The sequence below is a fragment of the Amaranthus tricolor genome, chromosome 10 (genome assembly GCF_026212465.1).
Source record: "Amaranthus tricolor cultivar Red isolate AtriRed21 chromosome 10, ASM2621246v1, whole genome shotgun sequence".
Classification (NCBI taxonomy): domain Eukaryota; kingdom Viridiplantae; phylum Streptophyta; class Magnoliopsida; order Caryophyllales; family Amaranthaceae; genus Amaranthus; species Amaranthus tricolor.
This window is the reverse complement of record NC_080056.1, coordinates 23,847,975-23,873,469: the sequence shown is the minus strand read 5'-3', so window position 1 is coordinate 23,873,469 and position 25,495 is coordinate 23,847,975. Positions and strand designations below refer to the sequence as shown.

The 25,495-nt window shown below is 32.5% G+C and overlaps 1 protein-coding gene across 1 annotated transcript; it reads right to left on the bottom strand.

Moving 5' to 3' along the window:
* Positions 1 to 1,022: 1,022 nt before the first annotated feature.
* On the bottom strand, positions 1,023 to 1,492 carry LOC130824988 (NADH-ubiquinone oxidoreductase chain 5-like; the record flags this gene model as incomplete). The annotated part of the gene is made up of 1 exon (XM_057690013.1): positions 1,023 to 1,492. A coding segment is annotated over one exon (432 nt), but the record flags the coding sequence as incomplete, so codon positions are not given.
* Between the last annotated feature and the right edge of the window lie 24,003 nt (positions 1,493 to 25,495).

The window sequence follows — 25,495 nt, the reverse complement described above, 5'->3', positions numbered from 1 at the left end:
TTCTTGACTTGACTTATTATTATAAAAATAAAAACTGCTCACTATCCAAATGAAAGACGATCGATTATCTACCCAAGAAGATAGAAAGTCCCACATACAAGAAAAGGTCACAAATAGAGTTGAACCAAGTAACATTGCAAAGGCATAATGATAGTAGGGTCGGGATATCCCCGCCCTCCGAACCGGACGTGAAGGTCTCCCCTCATCCGGCTCTCCGCAGGAGAATCTCCACTCACTGCTTCCCCTAATATCCTCCCTTTACCGCATCATGGGGGTTTACAGGAGATCCCAGAGGCTCGCTCGGAAAGGCTGCTATACTATACCTTTTGACTTAACTCTACTCTAGTAGTCACTAGACTCACTATAGTAGTCCGCCCGGCTGCTCTTGCTGAAATCATTACTCTTCATTCTCCCGTGCTCTAGCAATTGCACTCTCTAGACCACTACCATGTAGTTAGGTAGGGACAATCAATCCGTAGTGACGAGAATGACGGAATGAATGGGGATCCCTATCAATATAAAAAGAAAGAATATAGAATTAGTTACACTACCTTTCTCTCACTCAATAGATCTATCTGGTCTGATACGGTACAGTACAATACAAGATGATAGAATGCAATGGGATGGATGGTAGAAGGCTGCCTGCGCTCAAAAGCGAGAATTCACTTGTCCCCTTGTCCATAGGGACCTCGTGGCATACAACCGAAACGACTCCCGCCAGATAGCCGCCCCTTTCTTTCTTTCAGAACCTCGTGGACGGAAGAAAAAAAGGGAAGTTAAAAAACAGGGCACAGAAGGCTCGCGAAGTAGACAGCTCAGCCCCCTAACCTTGATATTCTATTAGTAAAGGGGACTCTCTCATGATCTTACGAATTGAAAGATCTAAAAAGAACGAGTTCTTTTGCTGGCCCCTCTCTCTAAACGGGCGAAAGCACTTCACTCGCTAGGGAATGAAATTTATTCACTTGCATTCTTGCTAGCACTACAAAAAGCTCCGGTCTTAACGCCCCTACTACTACTGTGCAGCCTTTCCTCGGGTTCGTAGAGTCGGGTTTCCCGTTTACCCACAACGGAGGAGCCGCCCCCACCGGGCAGGCGGCCACGGGTCATAACGCACTCTTCGCACAACAAATCCACTTTGAAGTTGACTTATTCGCTCGGCCAATCGTCGGAATGTGTACGAGATACCATAGGGGCCCAATATCTCAATAGCACCTTTGTCTAAAGCTTCGAATGAGACTTCATACCCGAAACGCAAGAACGATCTGACTAGAAAGTCATTCAAAACTTGATCGAAGAACCAGCGTTTATTGAAGAAGCTATAGAGTCGATTACAAAAAGTACTAGTTTGAAAGACTCGTTGGAATTGATCCGCTACGGCATTTACATTATACGCAACAGAAGCACCTGAAGTACTAAACAGAATAGGTATTAGTTTGGTAATGGTTGGAGCAGCAAACTCGGATTCGGCAAGAATCTCATTTTTTGGTAAGTGTTGAAATGGTTAGACTCAAAAACGATAGTCATATGCTTGAAATTATGTGCTAAGTTTCCTTTTTATAGCGTTTTAGACATTTTCTCGCTTAAAATGGTTCAAACTTGGTTTATTTGGCACGAAACATGGCACACAGCACTATTTGGTATATTTTATTGTTTTGAAATGGTTAGAATAAAAAAAGATAGTCATATGCTTGAAATTACGTGCTAAGTTGCGTTTTTAAGGTTTTTTTTAGCCTTTTTAGCACTTTCTCGCATAAAGTGGTTCAAACTTGGTTTGTTTGAAACGATACTTGGCACACAATACAATTTTTTATATGTTATTGTGTTGAAATGGTTAGAATCAAAAACATTAGATATATGCTTTAAATTACATGCGAAATAGCGTTTTTGAGGTTGTTTAGCGTTTTTGGCATTATCTCGCATAAAGTGGTCCAAACTTGGTTTGTTTAGCACGAAACTTGGCACTCAACACTATTTGGTATATGTTATTTTTTTTGAAATGGTTAGAATCAAAATAAATGGTCATATCACATATGCTTTAAATTACAAGCTAAGTTGCGTTTTTGAGATTTTGTTTTAGCGTTTTTGGCACTTTCTCGAATAAAGTGGTTCAAACTTGGTTTGTTTTGCTCGAAACAAGGAACACAAAAATACTTGGTATATATTATTGTGTTGAAATGGTTAGAATAAAAAACGATAGTCATATGCTTGAAATTACGAGCTAAGTTGCGTTATTTAGATTTTTTGGCGTTTTTATCACTTTCTCGCATAAAGAGGTTCAAACATGGTTTGTGTGCCACTAAACTAGGCATACAAAAGAATTTAGCATATGTTATTGTGTTGAAATGGTTAGATTTAGTAACAATAGTCATATGTTTTAAATTACGTGCTAAGTTTCCTTTTTAAGGTTTTTTTCAGCGTTTGTTGCATTTTCTCGCACAAAGTGGTTCAGTTTTGGTTTGTTTGGCAAGAAACATTGCACACAACACTATTTGGTAAATAATGTTGTGCTGGATTGGTTAGAATCAAAAAAAAAAAAATAGTCATAGGTTTGAAATTACGTGCTAAGTTGCATTTTAAAGGTTGTTTAGCGTTTGGAATGAAACTCGGCACACAATACAATATGTTATATATAATTGTGTTGAAATGCTTAGAATCGAAAACAGTAGTCATATGCTTGAAATTACATGCAAAGTTGCGTTTTTTAGGTTGTTTAGCGTTTTTGGCATTTTCTCGTACAAAGTGGTGCAAACTTGGTTTGTTTAGCATGAAACTTGGTACACAATACTTTTTGATATATGTTATTTTTTTGAAATGGTTAGAATCAAAATAAATAGTCATATACTTGAAATTACGTGCTAAGTAGCGTTTTTGAGGGTTTTTTTTTTAGTTTTTTTGGCACTTTCTCGAATCAAGTGGTTCGAACTTGGTTATTTGGCACGAAACAAGGAACACAACACTATTTGCTATATATTATTATGTTGAAATGGTTAGACTGAAAAACGATAGTCATATGCTTGAAATTACATTCTAAGTTGCGTTTTTAAGGTTTTTTTTAGCGTGTTTAGCACTTTCTCGCATAAAGTGGTTCAAACATGGTTTATTTGCCACGAAACTAGGCATACAAAACTATTTAGTATATGTTATTGTGTTGAAATGGTTAGAATTAGTAACAATAGTCATATGCTTGAAATTACGTGCTAAGTTTCCTTTTTATGGTTTTTTTAGCGTTTTGGGCACTTTCTCGTATAAAGTGGTTCAAACTTGGTTTTTTTGCCACTAAACTTGGCACACAACACTATTTGGCATATTTTATTTTGTTGAAATGGTTAGCTACCAAAAAAATAATCATATGCTTGAAATTAAGTGTTAAGTTGCGTCTTTGAGGTTGTTTTAGCATTTTTGACATTTTCTCGAATAAAGTGGTTCGAACATGGTTTGTTTGCCACTAAACTAGGCATACAAAACTATTTAGTATATGTTAGTGTGTTAAAATGGTTAGAATCGGTATCAATAGTCATATGCTTTAAATTACGTGCTACGTTTCTTTTTAAGGTTTCTTTTAGCGTTTTTGGCACATTCTCGCATAATGTGGTTCAATTTTGGTTTATTTGGCACGAAACATGGCACACAAGTCACAACACTATTTGGTATATATAATTGTGTTGAAATGGTTAGAATCAAAAAAGATAGTCATATGCTTGAAATTACGTGCTAAGTTGCGTTTTTAAGGTTTTGTTAGCCTTTTTAGCACTTTCTCACAGAAAGTGGTTCAAACTTGGTTTGTTTGCCACGAAACTTGGCACACAACACCAATTGGTATATTTTATTGTGAGTTAATGGTTAGAATCAAAAACAATAGTCATATGCTTGAAACTACGTGAAAAGTTGGGTTTTAGAGGTTTTGTTTAGCATTTTTGCCATTTTCTCGCACAAAGTGGCTCAAACTTGGTTTGTTTGGTACGAAATTTGGTACACAATTCAATTTGTTATATGTTATTGTGTTGAAATGGTTAGAATAGAAAACAATAGACATATGCTATAAATTACATGTTAAGTTGCGTTTTTCAAGTTTTTTAGCGCTTTTTGCTCTTTCTCGCATAAAGTGGTGCAAACTTGATTTTCTTGGCACGAAACTTGGCACACAACACTATTTTGTATATGTTATTGTTTTGAAATGGTTAGAGTCAAAATAAATAGTCATATGCCTGAAATTACGTGCAAAGTTGCGTTTTTGAGATTTTTTTAGCGTTTTTGACACTTTCTCGATAAAGTGGTTCAAACTTGGTTTGTTTGGCACGAAACAAGGCACACAACGCTATTTGGTATATATTATTGTGTTGAAATGGTTAGACACAAAAAATATAGTCATATGCTTGAAATTACGAGCTAAGTTGCGTTTTAAAGGTTTTTTTAGCGTTTTTAGCACTTTCTCACATTAAGTGGTTCAAACATGATTTGTTTGCCACGAAACTAGGCATACAAAACTATTTAGTATATGTTATTGTGTTGAAAAGGTTAGAATTAGAAACAATAGTCATATGCTTGAAATTACGTGCTAAGTTGAAAAGGCACTTTCTAGCACAAAGTGGATCAAACTTGGTTTTTTGGAATGAAACATGGCACACAACACTATTTAGTAAATATTATTGTGCTGAAATGGTTAGAATCAAAAAAGATAGTCATATGCTTGAAATTACGTGCTAAGTTGTATTTTTAAGGTTTTTTTTAGCGTTTTTAACACTTTCTCGAATAAAGTGGTTTAAACCTTGTTTTTTGTCACGAAACTTGGCAAACAGCAATATTTGGTATATTTTATTGTTTTGAAATGGTTAGAATCGAAAACAATAGTCATATGCTTTAAACTACATGCAACGTTGGGTTTTAGAGGTTTTTTTTAGCATATTTCTACATTCTCGCATAAAGTGGTTCAAACTTGGTTTGTTTGGTACGAAACTTGGAATACAATACAATATGTTATACGTAATTGTGTGGAAATGGTTAGAATCGAAAACAATGGACATATTTTTTAAATTACATGCGAAGTTGCGTTTTTGAGGTTGTTTTGCACTTTTTGCACTTTCTCGCATAAAGTAGTGCAAAGTTTGTTTGTTTGGCACGAAGCTTGGCCCACAACACTATTTGGTATATGTTATTGTTTTTAAATGGGTAGATACCAAAAATATAAACATCTGCTTGAAATTATCTGCTAAGTTGCGTTTTAAGGTTTTTTTTAGCATTTTTGGCACTTTCTCGAATAAAGTGGTTCAAACATGGTTTGTTTGCCACGAAACTCGGCATACAAAATTATTTAGAATATGTTATTGTGTTAAATTTGTTAGAATCAGTATAAATAGTCATATGCTTCAAATTACGTGCTAAGTTTCGTTTTTAAGGTTTTTTTTAGCGTTTTATGCACTTTGTCGCACAAAGTGGTTCAAACTTGGTTTGTTTGGCACGAAGCATGGCACACAACACTATTTGTTATATATTATTGTGTTAAAATGGTTAAAATAAAAAAAGATAGTCATATGCTTGAAATTACATGCTAAGTTGCGTTTTTAAAGTTTTTTTTAGCGTTTTTAGCACTTTCTCGCATAAAGTGGTTCAAACTTGGTTTGTTTGCTACGAAACTTGGCAAACAACACCGTTTGGTATATTTTATTGTGTTGAAATTGTTAGAGTCGAAAACAATAGTCATATGCTTGAAAGTATGTGCAAAATTGGGTTTTAGAGGTTTTTTAGCATTTTTGCCACTTTGTCGCTTAAAGTGGCTCAAACTTGGTTTGTTTGGTGCGAAACTTGGAATACAATACATATGTTTTTGAGGTTAGATTCGAAAACAATAGACATATGTTTTAAATTACCTGCTCAGTTGCATTTTTGAGGTTTTTTAGCGCTTTTTGCACTTTCTCGAATAAAGTAGTGCAAAGTTGGTTTGTTTCGCACGAAACTTGTCACACCACACTATTTGGTATATATGTTATTGTTTTAAAATGTTTAGCATCAAAAACAATAGTCATATGCATGAAATTACGTGCTAAGTTGCGTTTTTCAGGGTCTTTTAGCGTTTTTGGCACTTTCTCGAATACAGTGGTTCAAACTTGGTTTCTTTGACACGAAACTTGGCGCACAACACTATTTTTCATATGTTATTATGTTGAAATGATTAGCAACCAAAAACATAAACATCTACTTGAAATTACATGCTAAGTTGCGTTTTTGAGGTTTTTTTAGCGTTTTTGGCACTTTCGCGAAAAAATTGGTTCAAACATTGTTTTTTTGGCATGAAACAAGGCATACAAACTATTTAGTATATTTTATTGTGTTAAAATGGTTATAATTAATATCAATAGTCATATTCTTGAAAGTACGTGCTAAGTTTCTCTTTTATGGTTTTTTTTAGCGTTTTTTGCACTTTCTCGCACAAAGTGGTTCCAACTTGGTTTGTTTGGAACGAAACTTGGCACACAATACAATTTGTTATATGTTATTGTGTTGAAATGGTTTGAATCGAAAACAATAGACATATGCTTGAAATTACATGCAAAGTTGCGTTTTTTAGGTTGTTTAGCGTTTTTGGTATTTTATCGCATAAAGTGGTGCAAACTTGGTTTGTTTGGCACGAAACTTGGAAGACAACACTATTTGGAACATCTTATTGTTTTGAAAAGGTTAGAATCTAAATAAATAGTCATATATGCTTGAAATTACGTGCTAAGTTGTGTTTTTAAGGTTTTTTAGCGCTTTTAGCAATTTCTCGCATAAAATGGTTCAAACTTGGTTTGTTTGCCACTAAATTTGGCACACAACACTATTTGGCATATGTTATTGTGTTGAAATGGTTTGCTACCAATTAAATAATTATATGCTTGAAATTACGTGCTAATTGCGTTTTTGAGGTTTTTTTTAGCGATTTTGGCACTTTTGGAATAAAGTGGTTCAAACATCGTTTGTTTGCCACGAAACTATGCATACAAAACTATTTAGTATATGTTATTGTGTTAAAATGGTTAGAATCAGTATCTATAGTCAAATGCTTGAAATTACATGCTAAGTTTCCTTTTTAAGGTTTTTTTTAGCGTTTTTGGCATTTTCTCGCATAAAGTGGTTCAAAATTGGTTTGTTTGGCACGAAAATGGCACACAACACTATTTGGTATATATTATTGTGTTGAAATGGTTATAATGAAAAAACATAGTCATATGCTTGAAATTACATGCTAAGTTGAGTTTTTAAGGTTTTTTTTAGCGTATTTAGCACTTTCTCGCATAAAGTGGTCCAACATTGTTTATTTGACACGAAACATGGCACACAACACTATTTGGTATACTTTATTGTGTTGAATTGGTTAGACTAAAAAAATATAGTCATATGCTTGAAACTACGTGAAATGTTACGGTTTTGATGTTTTTTTGGCATTTTTTGCACTTTCTCGCATAATGTGGTTCAAATTTGTTTTGTTTGGCACACAACTTGGCACACATTACAATTTGTTATATGTTATTTTGTGGAAATTTTTAGAATCGAAACCAATAGATGTATGCTTCAAATTACATGCGAAGTTGTGTTTTTAAGGTTGTTCAGCGTTTTTGGCGTTTTCTCGCATAAAGTGGTGGAAACTTGGTTTGTTTGGCACGCAACTCGACACACAACACTATTTGGTATATGTTTTTGTATTGAAATGGTTAGAATCAAAACAAATAGTCATATGCTTGAAATTACGTGCTAAGTTGTGTTTTTGAGGTTTTTTTTTAGCGTTTTTGGCACTTTCTCGAATAAAGTGGTTCAAACTTTGTTTAGCACGAAACAAGGCACACAACACTATTTGTTATATATTATTGTGTTGAAATGGTTAGACTCAAGAAATATAGTCATATTCTTGAAATTACATGCTAAATTGCGTTTTTAAAGTTTTTTTTAGCGTTTTTAGCACTTTCTCGCATAAAGTGGTTCAAACATGGTTCGTTTGCCATGAAACTAGGCATACAAAACTATTTCGTATATGTTGTTGTGTTGAAATGGTTAGAATTAGTAACAATAGTCATATGCTTGAAATTACGTGCTAAGTTTCCTTTTCAAGGTTTTTTTTTTGCGTTTTTGGCATTTTCTCGCACAAATTGGTTCAAACTTGATTTGTTTGGCACAAAACTTGGCGCACAACACTATTTGGTATATATTATTGTGTTTAAAAGGTTAGAATCAAAAAATATAGTCATATGCTTGAAATTACGTGCTAAGTTGCGTTATTAATGTTTTTTTTAGCATTTTTAGCACTTTCTCGAATAAATGGCTCAAACATGGTTTGTTTAGCACGAAACATGGCACACAACACTATTTGGTAAATATTATTGTGTTGAAATGGTTAGAGTCAAAACAGATTGTCATATGTCTAAAATTGCGTGCTAAGTTGCGTTTTTAAGGTTTTTTTAGCGTTTTTAGCACTTTCTCGCATAAAGTTGTTCTAACTTGGAACACAACATTACGTACTAAGTTGCATTTTTGAATTTTTTTTTAGCATTTTTGACACTTAATCAAATAAAATGGTTCAAACATGGTTTCTTTGCCACGAAACTAGGCATACAAAACTATATAGTTTATGTTATTGTGTTAAAATGGTTAGCATCAGTATCAATAGTCATATGCTTGAAATTATGTGCTAAGTTTCCTTTTTAAGGTTTTTATTAGTGTTTTTGGAACTTTCTCCCACAAAGTGGCTCAAACTCGGTTTGTTTGTTGCGAAACATGGCACACAACACTATTTGGTATATATTATTGTGTTGAAATGGTTAGAATCAAAAAAGATAGTCATATGCTTGAAATTATGTGATAAGCTGCGTTTTTAAAGTTTTTTTTAGCGTTTTTAGCACTTTCTCCCATAAAGTGGTTCAAACTTTGTTTGTTTGCCATGAAACTTGGCACACAACACCATTTGGTATATTTTATTGTGTTGAAATGGTTAGAATCGAAAAAAATAGTCATATGCTTGAAAGTACGTGCAATGTTTTTTTTTGAGATTTTGTATGAAACTCGGCACACAATAAAATTGGTTATATGTTATTGTGATGAAATGGTTAAAATCGAAAACAATAAACATATGCTTGAAAGTACATGCTAAATTGCGTTTTTGAGGTTCTTTAGCGTTTTTTGCACTTTTTCGCATAAAGTAGTGCAAACTTGGTTTGTTGGCACGAAATTTGACACACAACACTATTTGGTATATTTTATTGTTTTAAAAGGGTTAGAATCAGTATCAATAGTCATATACTTGAAATTACGTGCTAAGTTTCCTTTTTAAGGTTTTTTTTAGCATTTTTAGTACTTTGTCGCACAAAGTGGTTCAAACTTGATTTGTTTGGCACGCAACATGGCACACAACACTAATTGGCATATATTATTGTGTTGAAATGGTTAAAATCAAAAAAGATAGTCATATGTTTGAAATTATGTGCTAAGTTTTGTTTTTAAGGTTTTTTTTTATTGTTTTTTGCACTTTCTCGCATAAAGTGGTTCGAACTTGGTTTGTTTGCCACGAAACTTGGCAAACAACACCATTTGGTATATTTTATTGTATTGTAATGGTTAGAGTCAAAAAGATTAGTCATATGCTTCAAACTATGTGCAAAGTTGGGTTTTAGAGGTTTTTTTTAGCATTTTTGCCACTTTCTCGCTTAAAATGGCTCAAACATGGTTTGTTTGGTACGAAACTTGGAATACAATACAATTTGTTATATGTTAATGTGTTGAAATGGTTAGAATCGAAAACAATAGACATGTTTTAAATTACATGCTAAGTTGCGTTTTTGTGGTTTTTTAGCGCTTTTTGCACTTTCTCGTATAAGGTGGTGCAAAGTTGGTTTGTTTGGCACGAAACTTGGGACACAGCACTATTTGGTATATGTAATTGTTTTAAAATTTTAAGAATCAAAAACAATAGTCATATGCTTGAAATTACGTGCTAAGTTGCATTTTTGAGGGTTTTTTAGCGTTTTTGGCACTTTCTCGAATAACGTGGTTCAAACTTTGTTTATTTGACACGAAACTTGGAACACAACACTATTTGGCATATGTTATTGTGTTGAAATGGTTAGCTACCAAAAACATAACATCTACTTGAAATTACGTGCTAAGTTGCGTTTTTGAGATTTTTTTAGCGTTTTTTGCACTTTCTTGAAAAAAGTGGTTCAAACATGGTTTGTTTGGCACGAAACAAGGCATAATAATTATTTAGTATGATTTATTTTGTTAAAATGGTTAGAATATATATCAATAGTCATATGCTTGAAATTACGTGCTAAGTTACACTTTTAAGGTTTTTTTTAGCGTCTTTGGTACTTTCTCACACAAAATTTGTTATATGTTATTGTGTTGAAATGGTTAGAATCAAAAACAATACACATATGCTTGAAATTACATGCGAAGTTGCGTTTTTTAGGTTGTTTAGCGTTTTTGGCATTTTATCGCATAAAGTTGTGCAAACATAGTTTGTTTCCCACGAAACATGAAACACAACACTATTTAGTATATGTTATTTTGTTGAAATGGTTAGAATTAGTAACCGTGGTAAGTTTCCTTTATAAGGTTTTTTTAGCGTTTTAGGCACTTTCTCGCGCAAAGTGGTTCAAACTTGGTTTGTTTGGCACGAAACATGGCACAAAACACTATTTGGCTTATATTATTGTGTTGAAATGGTTAGAATCAAAAAGATAGTTATATGCTTGAAATTACATGCTAAGTTGCGTTTTATAGGTTCTTTTAGCGTTTTTTGCAATTTCTCAAAATGGTTCAAACTTTTTTTGTTTGGCATGAAACTTGGCATACAACACTATTTGGTATATGTTATTGTTTTGAAATGGTTAGCTACCAAAAACATAAACATCTGCTTGAACTTACGTGCTAAGTTGCGTTTTTAAGATTTTTTTTAGCGTTTTTGGAACTTTGTCGAATAAAGTGGTTCAAACATGGTTTATTTGCCACGAACCTTGGCATACAAAATTATTTAGTATATATTATTGTATTAAAATGGTTAAAATCAGTATCAATAGTCATATGCTTGAAATTACGTGCTAACTTTCTTTTTTAAGGTTTTTTTTAGCGTTTTTGGCACTTTCTCGCACAAAGTGGTTCCAACTTGGTTTGTTTGACACGAAACATGGAACACAACACTATTTGGTATATATTATTGTGTTGAAATGGTTAGAAGAAAAAAACATAGTCATATGCTTGAAATTACGTGCAAAGCTGCGTTTTAAAGGTTTTTTTTTTTATCGTTTTTAGCACTTTCTCGCATAAAGTGGTTCAAACATGGTTTGTTTGCCTCGAAACTTGGCACACAAAACCATGTGGTATATTTTATTGTTTTGAAATGGTTAGAATCGAAAACAATAGTCATATGCTTGAAACTACGTGCACAGTTGGGTTTTAGAGGTTTTTTTTAGCATTTTAGTCATTTGCTCGCAAAAAGTGGTTCAAACTTGGTTTGTTTGGTAACTTAGCACGTAATACAATTTATTATATGTTATTTTGTTGAAATGGTTAGAATAAAAAAGGATAGTCTTATGCTTGAAATTACGTGCTAAGTTGCGTTTCGATGGTTTTTTTTAGTGTTTTTAGCATTTTCTCGCATAAAGTGGTAAAAACACTATTTTTGTGCCACCAAACTTGGCACAAACACTATTTGGCATATGTTATTGTGTTGAAATGGTTTTGTACCAAAAAAATAATCGTATGCTTGAAATTACTTGCTAAGTTACGTTTTTGAGGTTTTTTTGCATTTTTGGCACTTTCTCGAATAAAGTGGTTCAAACATGGTTTGTTTGCCACGAAGCTAGGCATAGAAAATTATTTGGTATATGTTATTCTGTTAAAATGGTTAGAATCAATATCAATAGTCATATGATTGAAATTACGTGTTAAGTTTCCTTTTTAAGGTTTTTTTTAGCGTTTTTGGCACTTTCTCGCACAAAGCGTGGTTTGTTTGGCACGAAACATGGGACACATTACTATTTTCTATATATTATTGTGTTGAAATGGTTAAAATCAAAAAAGATAGTCATATGTTTGAAATTACGTGCTAAGTTACGTTTTTAAGGTTTCTTTTTAACATTTTTAGCACTTTCTCGCATAAAGTAGTTCAAACTTGGTTTGTTTGCAGCGAAACTTGGTTAGAGTCGAAGACAATAGTCATATGCTTGAAACTATGTGCAAAGTTGGGTTTTAGAGGTTTTTTTTAGCATTTTTGCTGTTGGACCTCTTGAGTTTTGATGATTACTACACTTAAGCAAATATGTGTTTAGAGATTGTGTGCAGGTCGATATCCGATTGAAATGGTGATCGTTGATAGTACCTATGGCTTAGTTCATGGGAATGCACGTGTCAAAAGGATTCAAGGGATGTTGGAAGAAGTATATCGCTTGGGATGTAAAATGGAGACAGCAGGTCTACTGTTCCTAAGTTGGATGTTCTAGCAAAACTGGATTCTGGAGACAGCGCACTGTTCCCAAACCAAAGTCAGCCTACGTCAACTAATAAATTCTGATTTTTATTTTTTAGTTAATGTATTTAAATTAATTTGTTGCATTTGTTTATTATAGTTAATTGGCAAAAAGTTTTCTAAAAATTTCTTTTCGTATGAATTTCCATATAAAGATCCTTTATTTTAGGATCTATTTTTAGTAAATATTGGATTTGCTAAAAATAGAAATAGTGGTTGTTGAATGGGTCTTAGCTATTATTTTTAACCGGTCTTTACTTTTGATAAAAGGTTATCGTGTCTAGTTTTATTAAGTATAACCGTTTCTAAAAATAGCAAAAATATTCCAGCAGTTAGTACTGGAATGGGAACAATTGCTGAAAAAAACTGCTGCTTAAGGGAACAACGGTTATTATTAGGAAACATCGGTTATTATTGCTTTAACCATATGTTTGATTTATTCAAGGCTTGTGGAAATAACCGTTTGGTAGTTTAATCCACATCATTCCCATGATCTTTTGACAGGGAATAATGGATTGGAATATTTCTCTATTTTTAGAGATTTTATTTTTTATAAATAGCTAATGAACTCAGCTGTTCCTAAGCGCATGCATTGAGAGAAAAAACGTATAAACTTTTTTCATGTGATTATTTTTGGAAATTCTACAAGAAATATTTTGCTTTTAAAATTGCCAATTAATTCATAATATTTTCTTGTGCAACTCATTGATTTATTTTAGAGAATTTCATTCCTTTTGTAAGGGTTTTTGAGAGAGAACTTGTAATTAGACTCGGGTAAGTCTAAGGGAGAATTTAATAGCTTTGAGTGAAGCTATTGAGGAGTTTAGCTTTTTGTGAAGCTAAGTTTGTTGCTTTGAGTAAAGCAATTTGAGAGAGAAGAGCTGGCCTAGTAGATTTGCTTCGAGTGAAGTAAGATGTTTATTGTAATTATAACTAATTGCCTTAAACATAGTGGAGTTTTTAGAAATCCCGAGGGGTCGTGGTTTTTCCTTCTGTTTAGGCCCAGAAGGTTTCCACGTAAAAATCGTGTGTCTCTTTTATTATTTTGCTCTAAGTTTAAGCTTTATTTAATTTACTCAATTCCGCAAAAACAGGGCATAAACGCTTAAACTAGCAACAACAACAATTCACCCCCCCCCCCCCCCTCTTGTTGCTGTTCCCGTTCCTAATTGAGTCATCATTTGCCACTTTCTCGCTTAAAGTGGCTCAAACTTGGTTTGTTTGGTACGAAACTTGGAATACAATACAATTTGTTATATGTTAATGTGTTTAAATGGTTAGAATCGAAAACAATAGACTTATGTTTTAAATTACATGCTAAGTTGAGTTTTTGATGTCTTTTTGCGCTTTTTGCACTTTCTCGAATAAAGTGGTGCAAAGTTGGTTTGTTTGGCACGAAACTTGGCACACAACACTATTTGGTATATGTTATTGTTTTAAAATTTTTATAATCATAACCATTAGTCATATGGTTGAAATTTCATGCTAAGTTGCATTTTGAGGGTTTTTTAGCGTTTTTGGAACTTTCTCTAATAAAGTGGTTCAAACTTGGTTTATTTGACACGAAACATGGAACACAACACTATTTGGCATTTGTTATTGTGTTGAAATGGTTAGCTACCAAAAACATAAACATCTACTTGAAATTACGTGTTGAGATTCGTTTTTGAGGTTTTTTTAGCGTTTTTTGCACTTTCTCGAAAAAAGTGGTTCAAACACGGTTTGTTTGGCACGAAACAAGGCATAATAAACATTTAGTATATTTTATTGTGTTAAAATGGTTATAATATATATCAATAGTCATAAGCTTGAAATTAAATGCTAAGTTTCTCTTTTAAGGTTTTTTTAGCGTTTTTGGCACATTCTCGCACAAATTGGTTCCAACTTGGTTTGTTTGGAACGAAACATTGCACACAATACAATTTGTTATATGTTATTGTGTTGAAATGGTTAGAATAGAAAACAATAGACATATGCTTGAAATTACATGCGAAGTTGCGTTTTTTAGGTTGTTTAGCGATTTTGGCATTTTATCGCATAAAGTGGTGCAAACATAGTTTGTTTCCCACGAAACTTGACACACAACACTATTTAGTATATGTTATTGTGTTGAAATGGTTAGTATTAGTAACCGTGCTAAGTTTCCATTTTAAGGTTTTTTTAGCGTTTTAGGCACTTTCTCGCACAAAGTGGTTCAAACTTGGTTTGTTTGGCACGAAACATGGCACAAAACACTATTTGGAATATATTATTGCGTTAAAATGGATAGAATAAAAAAGATAGTTATACGCTTGAAATTACGTGCTAAGTTACGTTTTGAAGGTTCTTTTAGCGTTTTTAGCAATTTCTCGCATAAAATGGTTCAAACTTGGTTTGTTTGGCACGAAACTTGGCACACAACACTATTTGGTATATGTTATTGTTTTGAAATGGTTAGCTACCAAAAACATAAACATCTGCTTGAAATTACTTGCTAAGTTGCGTTTTTAAGGTGATTTTGCGTTTTTGGCACTTTCTTAAATAAAGTGGTTCAAACATGGTTTGTTTGCCACGAACCTAGGCATACAAAATTATTTAGTTATGTTATTGTGTTAAAATGGTTAGAATCAGTATCAATAGTCATATGCTTGAAATTACGTGCTAACTTTCCTTTTTAAGGTTTTTTTAGTGTTTTTGGCACTTTTTCGCACAAAGTGGTTCCAACTTGGTTTGTTTGACATGAAAAATGGCACACAATACTATTTGGTATATATTATTGTGTTGACATGGTTAGAATAAAAAAATATAGTCATATGCTTGAAATTACGTTATAAGCTGCGTTTTTAAGGTTTTTTTAGCCTTTTTAGCACTTTCTCGCATAAAGTGGTTCAAACATGGTTTGTTTGCCATGAAACTTGGCACACTACACCATTTGGTATATTTTATTGTGTTGAAATGGTTAGAATCGAAAACAATAGTTATATACTTGAAACTACGTGCAAAGTTGGGTTTTAGAAGTTTTTTTAGCATTTTAATCATTTGCTCGCAGAAAGTGGTTCAAATTTGGTTTGTTTGGTATGAAACTTGGCACGTAATACAATTTATTATATGTTATTGTGTTGAAATGGTTAGAATAAAAAAAGATAGTCATATGCTAGAAATTACGTGCTAAGTTGCGTTTCGAACGTTTTTTTTAGCGTTTTTAGCATTTTCTCGCATAAAGTGGTTCAACCTTGATTTTTTTGCCACTAAACTTGGCACACAACACTATTTGGCATATGTTATTGTGTTGAAATGGGTTTCTACAAAAAAAATAATCATATGCTTGAAATTACCTACTAAGTTACGTTTTTTAGGTTTACTTAGCGTTTTTGGCACTTTCTCGAATAAAGTGGTTCAAACATGGTTTGTTTGCCACGAACCTTGGCGTACAAAATTATTTAGTATATATTATTGTGTTAAATTGGTTAGAATCAGTATCAATAGTCATATGTTTTAAATTACGTGCTGACTTTCCTTTTTAAGGTTTTTTTAGCGTTTTTGGCACTTTCTCGCACAAAGTGGTTCCAACTTGGTTTGTTTGACACGAAACATGACACACAACACTATTTGGTATATATTATTGTGTTGAAATGGTTAGAATAAAAAAATTTAGTCATATGGTTGAAATTACGTGCTAAGGTGCGTTTTAATGGTTTTTTTTAGCCTTTTTAGAGGTTTTTTTAGCATTTCAGTCATTTGCTCGCAGAAAGTGGTTCAAACTTGGTTTGTTTGGTGTGAAACTTGGCACGTAATACAATTTATTATATGTTATTGTGTTGAAATGGTTAGAATAAAAAAAGATAGTCATATGCTTGAAATTACGTGCTTAGTTGCATTTCAAAGGTATTTTAGCGTTTCTAGCATTTTCTCGCATAAAGTGGTTCAAACTTGATTTTTTTGCCACCAAACTTGGCACACAACACTATTTGGCATATGTTCTTGTGTTGAAATGGTTTTCTACCAAAAAAATAATCATATGCTTGAAATTACCTGCTAAGTTATGTTTTTGAGCTTTCTTTAGCGTTTTTGACACTTTCTCGAATTAAGTGGTTCAAACATGGTTTGTTTTCCACGAAGCTAGGCATAGAAAATTATTTAGTATATGTTATTGTGTTAAAATGGTTAGAATCAGTATCAATAGTCATATGCTTGAAATTACGTGCTAAGTTTCCTTTTTAAGATTTTTAGCGTTTTTGGCACTTTTTCGCACGAAGTGGTTCAAACTTGGTTTGTTTGGCACGAAACACGGGACACATTACTATTTGGTATATATTATTGTGTTGAAATGGTTAAAATCTAAAAAGATAGTCATATGTTTGAAATTACGTGCTAAGTTGCGTTTTTAAGGTTTTTTTAGCGTTTTTATCACTTTCTCGCATAAAGTGGTTCAAACATAGTTTATTTGCCACGAAACTTGGCACACAACATGATTTGGTATATTTTATTGTATTTAAATGGTTAGAGTCGAAAACAATAGTGATATGCTTGAAACTATGTTCAAAGTTGGGTTTTAGAGGTTTTTTTTAGCATTTTTGCCACTTTCTCTCTTATAGTGGCTCAAACTTGGTTTGTTTGGTACGAAACTTGGAATACAATACCTTTTGTTATATTTTAATGTGTTGAAATGGTTACAATCGAAAACAATAGACATATGTTTTAAAATACATGCTAAGTTGCGTTTTTGAGGTTTTTAGCGCTTTTCGCACTTTCTCGAATAAAGTGGTGCAAACTTGGTTCGTTTGGCACGAAACTTGGCACAGAACACTATTTCATATATGTTATTGTTTTAAAATTTTTAGAATCAAAAAAAAAATTGTCATATGCTTGAAATTACGTGCTAAGTTGCATTTTTGAAGGTTATTTAGCGTTTTTGCAATTTCTCGAATAAAGTGGTTCAAACTTGGTTTATTTGACACAAAACATGGAACACAACACTATTTGGCATATGTTTTTTTGTTGAAATGGTTAGCTACAAAAAACATAAACATCTATTTGAAATTATGTGCTAAGTTGCGTTTTTGAGGTTTTTTTAGCATTTTTTGCACTTTCTCGAAAAAAGTGGTTCAAACATGGTTTGTTTGACACGAAACAAGGCATACAAACTATTTAGTATATTTTTTTGTGTTAAAATGGTTAGAATTAATATCAATAGTCATATGCTTGAAATTACGTGCTAAGTTTCTCTTTTAAGGTTTTTTTTAGCGTTTTTGGCACTTTCTCGCACAAATTGGTTCCAACTTTGTTTGTTTGGAACGAAACATTGCACACAATACAATTTGTTATATGTTATTGTGTTAAAATGGTTAGAATCTAAAACAATAGACATATGCTTGAAATTACATGCGAAGTTGCGTTGTTTAGGTTGTTTAGCGTTTGTGGCATTTTATCGCATAAAGTGGTGCAAACATGGTTTGTTTCCCACGAAACTTAACACACAACACTATTTAGTATATGTTACTGTGTTGAAATGGTTAGAATTTGTAACCGTGCCAAGTTTCCTTTTTAAGGTTTTTTTAGCGTTTTAGGCACTTTCTCGCACAAAGTGGTTCAAACTTGGTTTGTTTGGCACGAAACATGGCATAAAACACGATTTGGTATATATTATTGTGTTGAAATGGTTAGAATCAAAAAGATAGTTAAATGCTTGAAATTACGTGCTAAGTTGGGTTTTGAAGGTTCTTTTAGCGTTTTTTGCAATTTCTCGCATAATATGGTTGAAACTTGGTTTGTTTGGCACGAAACTTGGCACACAACACTATTTGGTATATGTTATTGTTTTGAAATGGTTAGCTACCAAAAACGTAAACATCAGCTTGAAATTACGTGCTAAGTTGCGTTTTTAAGGTTTTTTTTTGCATTTTTGGCACTTTCTCGAATAAAGTGGTTCAAACATGTTTTGTTTGTCACGAACCTACGCATAGAAAATTATTTAGTATATGTTGTTGTGTTTAAATGCTTAGAATCAGTATCAATAGTCATCTGCTTGAAATTACGTGCTAACTTTCCTTTTTAAGGTTCTTTTAGCGTTTTTGGCACTTTCTCGCACAAAGTGGTTCCAACTTGGTTTGTTTGACACGAAACATGGCACACAACACTATTTAGTATATGTTATTGTGTTAAAATGGTTAGAATCAAAAAATATAGTCATATGCTTGAAATTATGTGCTAAGCTGCGTTTTTAAGGTTTTGTTTAGCATTTTTAGCACTTTCTCGCATAAAGTGGTTCAAACTTGGTTTGTTTGCCACGAAACTTCGCACACAACACCATTTGGTGTATTTTATTGTGTTGAAATGGTTAGAATTGAAAACAATAGTCATATACTTGAAACTACGTGCAAAGTTGGGTTTTAGAGGTTTTTTTATTATTTTAGCCATTTGCTCGCAGAAAGTGGTTCAAACTTTGTTTGTTTGGTATGAAACTTGCCACGTAATACAATTTATTATATGTTATTGTGTTGAAATGGTTAGAATAAAAAAAGATAGTCATATGCTTGAAATTACGTGCTAAGTTGCGTTTCGAATGTTTTTTTAGCGTTATTAGCAATTTCTCGCATAAAGTGGTTCAAACTTGATTTTTTTGCTACCAAACTTGGCACACAACACTATTTGGGATATGTTATTGTATTGAAATGGTTTGCTACAAAAAAAATAATCATATGCTTGAAATTACCTGCTAAGTTCCGTTTTTAAGGTTTTTTTAGCGTTTTTGGCACTTTCTCGAATAAAGTGGTTCAAACATGGTTTGTTTGCCACGAACCATGGCATACAAAATTATTTGGTATATGTTATTGTGTTAAAATGGTTAGAATCAGTATCAATAGCCATATGCTTGAAATTACGTTCTAACTTTCCGTTTTAAGGTTTTTTTAAGCGTTTTTTGCACTTTCTCGCACAAAGTGGTTCCAACTTGGTTTGTTTGACACGAAACATGGCACGCAATACTATTTGGTATATATTATTGTTTTTGAAATAGATAGAATCAAAAAAAATAGTCATATGCTTGAAATTACGTGCTAAGCTGCGTTTTAAAGGTTTGTTTTTAGTCTTTTTAGCATTTACTCCCATAAGTGGTTCAAACATGGTTTGTTTGCCACGAAACTTGGCACACAACACCATTTGGTATATTTTATTGTGTTGAAATGGTTAGAATTGAAAAAAATAGTCATATGCTTGAAACTACGTGCAAAGTTGGGTTTTAGAGGTTTTTTTAGCATTTTAGTCATTTGCTCAGAGAAAGTGGTTCAAACTTGGTTTGTTTGGTATGAAACTAAGCACGTAATACAATTTATTATATGTTATTGTGTTGAAATGGTTAGAATACAAAAAGAAAGCATATGCTTGAAATTACGTGCTAAGTTGCGTTTCGAAGGTTTTTTTAGCGTTTTTAGCATTTTCTCGCATAAAGTGGTTCCAACTTGATTTTTTATGCCACCAAACTTGGCACACAACACTATTTGGCATATGGTATTGTGTTGAAATCGTTTGCTACAAAAAAAATAATCATATGCTTGAATTTACCTGTTAAGTTACATTTTTGAGGTTTTTTTAACGTTTTTGGAACTTTCTCGAATAAAGTGGTTCAAACATGGTTTGTTTTCCACGAAGCTATGTATAGAAAATTATTTAGTATATGTTATTGTGATAAAATGGTTGGAATCAGTATCAATAATCATATGCTTGAAATTAGGTTCCAAGTTTCCTTTTAAAGGTTTTTTTAGCGTTTTTGGCAATTTCTTGCACAAAGTGGTTCGAATTTGGTTTGTTTGGCACGAAACATGGGACAAATCACTATTTGGTATATATTATTGTGTTGAAATGGTTAAAATCAAAAAGGATAGTCATATGTTTGAAATTACGTGCTAAGTTGCGTTTTTTTAGGTTTTTTTAGTGTTTTTAGAACTTTCTCGCATAAAGTGGTTCAAACATGGTTTGTTTGACACGAAACAAGGCACACAAAATTATTTAGTATATGTTATTGTGTTGAACTGGTTAGAATCAGTATCAATACTCATATGCTTGAAATTACGTGCTAAATTTCCTTTTTAAGGTTATTTTTAGCGTTCTTAGCACTTTTTCGCACAAAGTGGTTCAAACTTGGTTTTATGGCACGAAACATGGCACACAACACTATTTGGTATATATAATTGTGTTGAAATGGTTATAATCAAAAAACATAGTCATGTGCTTGAAATTACATGCTAAGTTGCGTTTTTAATGTGTTATTTTGTGTTTTTAGTACTTTCTCGGATAAAGTGTTTCATACTTGGTTTGTTAGCCACCAAACTTGGCACACAACACCTTGTGGTATATTTTATTGTGTTGAAATGGTTAGCCACCAAAAACATAAACATCTACTTGAAATTACGTGCTAATTTGCGTATTAAATGTTTTTTTAGCATTTTTGGCAATTTCTCGAATAAAGTGTTTTAAAAATGGTTTGTTTTCCACGAACCTATGCATAGAAAATTATTTAGTATATGTTATTGTATTAAAATGGTTAGAATCAGTATAAATAGTCATATGCTTGAAATTACGTGCTAAGTTTCCTTTTTAAGGTTTTTTTTTAGCGTTTTTGGCACTTTCTTGCACAAAGTGGTTCAAACTTGGTTTGTTTCGCACGAAACATGGGAGACATTACTATTTGGTATATATTATTGTGTTGAAATGGTTAAAATGAAAAAAGATAGTCATATGTTTGAAATTACGTTCTAAGTTGCGTTTTTAAGGTTTTTTTTTAGCGTTTTAAGCACTTTCTCGCATAAAGTCGTTCAAACTTGGTTTGTTTGCCACGAAATTTGGCAAACAACACCATTTGGTATACTTTATTGTGTTGAAATGGTTAGAGTCATATGCTTGTAATTACGTGCCAAGTTGAGTTTTAGAGGTTTAATTTAGCATTTTTGCCACTTTCTCGCTTAAAGTGGTTCAAACTTGGTTTGTTTGGTACGAAACTTGGAATACAATACAATTTGTTATATGTTATTGTGTTGAAATGGTTAGAATCAAAAACAATAGACCTATGCTTTAAATTACAAGCTAAGTTGCGTTTTTGAGGTTTTTTAGCGCTTTTTGCACTTTCTCGAATAAAGTGGTTCAAATTTGGTTAATTTGACACAAAACTTGGCACACAACACTATTTGGCATATGTTATTGTGTTGAAATAGTTAGCTACCAAAAACATAAACATCTACTTGAAATTACGTGCTAAGTTGCGTTTTTGAGGTTTTTTTAGCGTTTTTGGCACTTTCTCGCACAAAGTGGTTCCAACTTGTTTTGTTTGACACGAAACATGACACACAACACTATTTGGTATATATTATTGTGTTGAAATGGTTAGAATCAAAAAATATAGTCATATGCTTGAAATTACGTGCTAAGCTGCGTTTTAATGGTTTGTTTAGCCTTTTTAGTACTTCTCTCATGAAGTGGTTCAAACATGGTTTGTTTGCCACGAAACTTGGCACACAACACCATTTGGTATATATTATTGTGTTGAAATGGTTAGAGTCGAAAACATTAGTCATATACTTGAAACTACATGCACAGTTGGGTTTTAGAGGTTTTTTTTAGCATTTCAGTCATTTGCTCGCAGAAAGTGGTTCAAACTTGGTTTGTTTCGTGTGAAACTTGGCACATAATACAATTTATTATATGTTATTGTGTTGAAATTGTTAGAGTAACAAAAGATAGTCATATGCTTGAAATTACGTGCGTAGTTGCATTTCGAAGGTATTTTAACATTTCTAGCATTTTCTCGCATAAAGTGGTTCAAACTTGACTTTTTTGCCACCAAACTTGGCACACAACACTATTTGGCATATGTTCTTGTGTTGAAATGGTTTGCTACAAAAAAAATAATCATATGCTTGAAATTACCTGCTAAGTTACGTTTTTGAGCTTTCTTTAGCGTTTTTGACACTTTCTCGAATTAAGTGGTTCAAACATGGTTTGTTTTCCACGAAGCTAGGCATAGAAAATTATTTAGTATATGTTATTGTGTTAAAATGGTTAGAATCAGTATCAATAGTCATATGCTTGAAATTACGTGCTAAGTTTCCTTTTTAAGATTTTTTAGCGTTTTTGGCACTTTTTCGCACGAAGTGGTTCAAACTTGGTTTGTTTGGTACGAAACACGGGACACATTACTATTTGGTATATATTATTGTGTTAAAATGGTTAACATCAAAAAAGATAGTCATATGTTTGAAATTACGTGCTAAGTTGCGTTTTTAAGGTTTTTTTAGCGTTTTTACACTTTCTCGCATAAAGTGGTTCAAACTTAGTTTGTTTGCCACGAAACTTGGCACACAAAACCATTTGGTATATTTTATTGTATTGAAATGGTTAGAGTCGAAAACAATAGTCATATGCTTGAAACTATGTTCAAAGTTGGGTTTTAGAGGTTTTTTTAGCATTTTTGCCACTTTCTCTCTTATAGTGGCTCAAACTTGGTTTGTTTGGTACGAAACTTGGAATACAATACCTTTTGTTATATTTTAATGTGTTGAAATGGTTAGAATCGAAAACAATAGACATCTGTTTTAAAATACATGCTAAGTTGCGTTTTTGAGGTTTTTAGCGCTTTTTGCACTTTCTCGAATAAAGTGGTGCAAACTTGGTTCGTTTGGCACGAAACTTGGCACAGAACACTATTTCATATATGTTATTGTTTTAAAATTTTTAGAATAAAAAAAAATAGTCATATGCTTGAAATTACGTGCTAAGTTGCATTTTTGAAGGTTATTTAGCATTTTTTGCAATTTCTCGAATAAAGTGGTTCAAACTTGGTTTATTTGACACGAAACTTGGAACCCAACACTATTTGGCATAACTATTTGGTATATGTTATTGTTTTGAAATGGTTAGCTACCAAAAACATAAACATCTGCTTGAAATTACGTGGTAAGGTTCATTTTTATGGTTTTTTTTATCGTTTTTAGCACCATCTCGAATAAAGTGGTTCAAACATGGTTTGTTTGACACGATCCTAGGCATACAAAATTATTTAGTATATTTTATTGTCTTAAAATGGTTAAAATCAGTATAAATAGTCATATGCTTGAAATTATGTGCTAACTTTTCTTTTTAAGGTGTTTTTTAGCGTTTTAGGCACTTTCTCGCACAAAGTGGTTCAAACTTGGTTTGTTTGGAACGAAACATGGCACAAAACACTATTTGGTATATATATTATTGTGTTGAAATGGTTAGAATCAAAAAGATATTTATATGCTTGAAATTACGTGCTAAGTTGCGTTTTGAAGGTTCTTTTACCGTTTTTAGCAATTTCTCGCGTAAAATGGTTCAAACTTGGTTTGTTTGCCACGAAACATGGCACACATCACTATTTGGTTTATTTTATTGTTTTGAAATGGTTAGCTACCAAAAAGAAAAATATCTGCTTGAAATTACGTGGTAAGTTGCGTTTTTAAGGTTTTTTTTTAGCATTTTTGGCACTTTCTCGAATAAAGTTGCTCAAACATGGTTTATTTGCCACGAACCTAGACATACAAAATTATTTAGTATATGTTATTGTGTTAAAATGGTTAGAATCAGTATCAATAGTCATATGCTTGAAATTACGTGCTAACTTTCCTTTTTAAGGTGTTTTTTAGCGTCTTTGGCACTTTCTCGTACAAAGTGGTTCCAACTTGGTTTGTTTGACATGAAACATGGCACACAACACTATTTGATATATATTATTGTGTTAAAATGGTTAGAATAAAAAAATATAGTCATATGCTTCAAATTACGTGCTAAGCTGCGTTTTTAAGGTTTTTTTAGCCTTTTTAGCACTTTCTCGCATAATGTGGTTCTAACATGGTTTGTTTGCCACGAAACTTGGCACACAACACCATTTGGTATATTTTATTGTTTTGAAATGGTTAGAATCGAAAACACTAGTCATATAGTTGGAACTACGTGCACAGTTGGGTTTTAGAGGATTTTTTAGTATTTTAGTCATTTGCTCGCAGAAAGTGGTTCAAACTTGGTTTGTTTGGTATAAAACTTGGCACGTATTACAATTTATTATATCTTATCGTCTTGAAATTGTTAGAATAAAAAAAGATAGTCATATGCTTGAAATTACGTGCTAAGTTGCGTTTCGAAGGTTTTTTTAGCGTTTTTATCATTTTCTCGCGTAAAGTGGTTCAAACTTGATTTTTTTTCCACCAAACTTGGCACACAACACTAATTGGCATATGTTATTGTGTTGAAATGGTTTTCTACCAAAAAAATAATCATATGCTTGAAATTACCTGCTAAGTTACGTGTTTTAGGTTTTTTTTAGCGTTTTTGGCACTTTCTCGAATAAAGTCTTTCAAACATGGTTTGTGTGCCACGAAGCTAGGCATAGAAAATTATTTTGTATATGTTATTGTGTTAAAATGATTAGAATCAGTATCAATAGTCATATGCTTGAAATTACGTGCTAAGTTTTCTTTTTAAGGTTTTTTTTAGCGTTTTTGGCACTTTCTTGCACAAAGTGGTTCAAACTTGGTTTGTTTGGCAAGAAACATGGGACACATTACTATTTGGTATATGTTATTGTGTTGAAATTGTTAAAATCAAAAAAGATAGTCATATGTTTGAAATTACGTGCTAAGTTGCGTTTTTAAGGTTTTTTTAGTATTTTTAACACTTTTTCGCATAAAGTGGTTCAAACTTACTTTGTTTGCCACGAAACTTTGCAAACAACACCATTTGGTATATTTTATTGTAATTAAATGGTTAGAGTCGAAAACAATAGTCATATGCTTGAAACTATGTGAAAAGTTGGGTTTTAGAGGTGTTTTTAGCATTTTTGCCACTTTCTCGCATAAAGTGGCTCAAACTTGCTTTGTTTGGTACGAAACTTGGAATACAATACAATTTGTTATATGTTAATGTGTTAAAATGGTTAGAATCTAAAACAATAAACATATGTTTTATATTACATGTTAAGTTGCGTTTTTGAGTTTTTTTTAGCGCTTTTTCGACTTG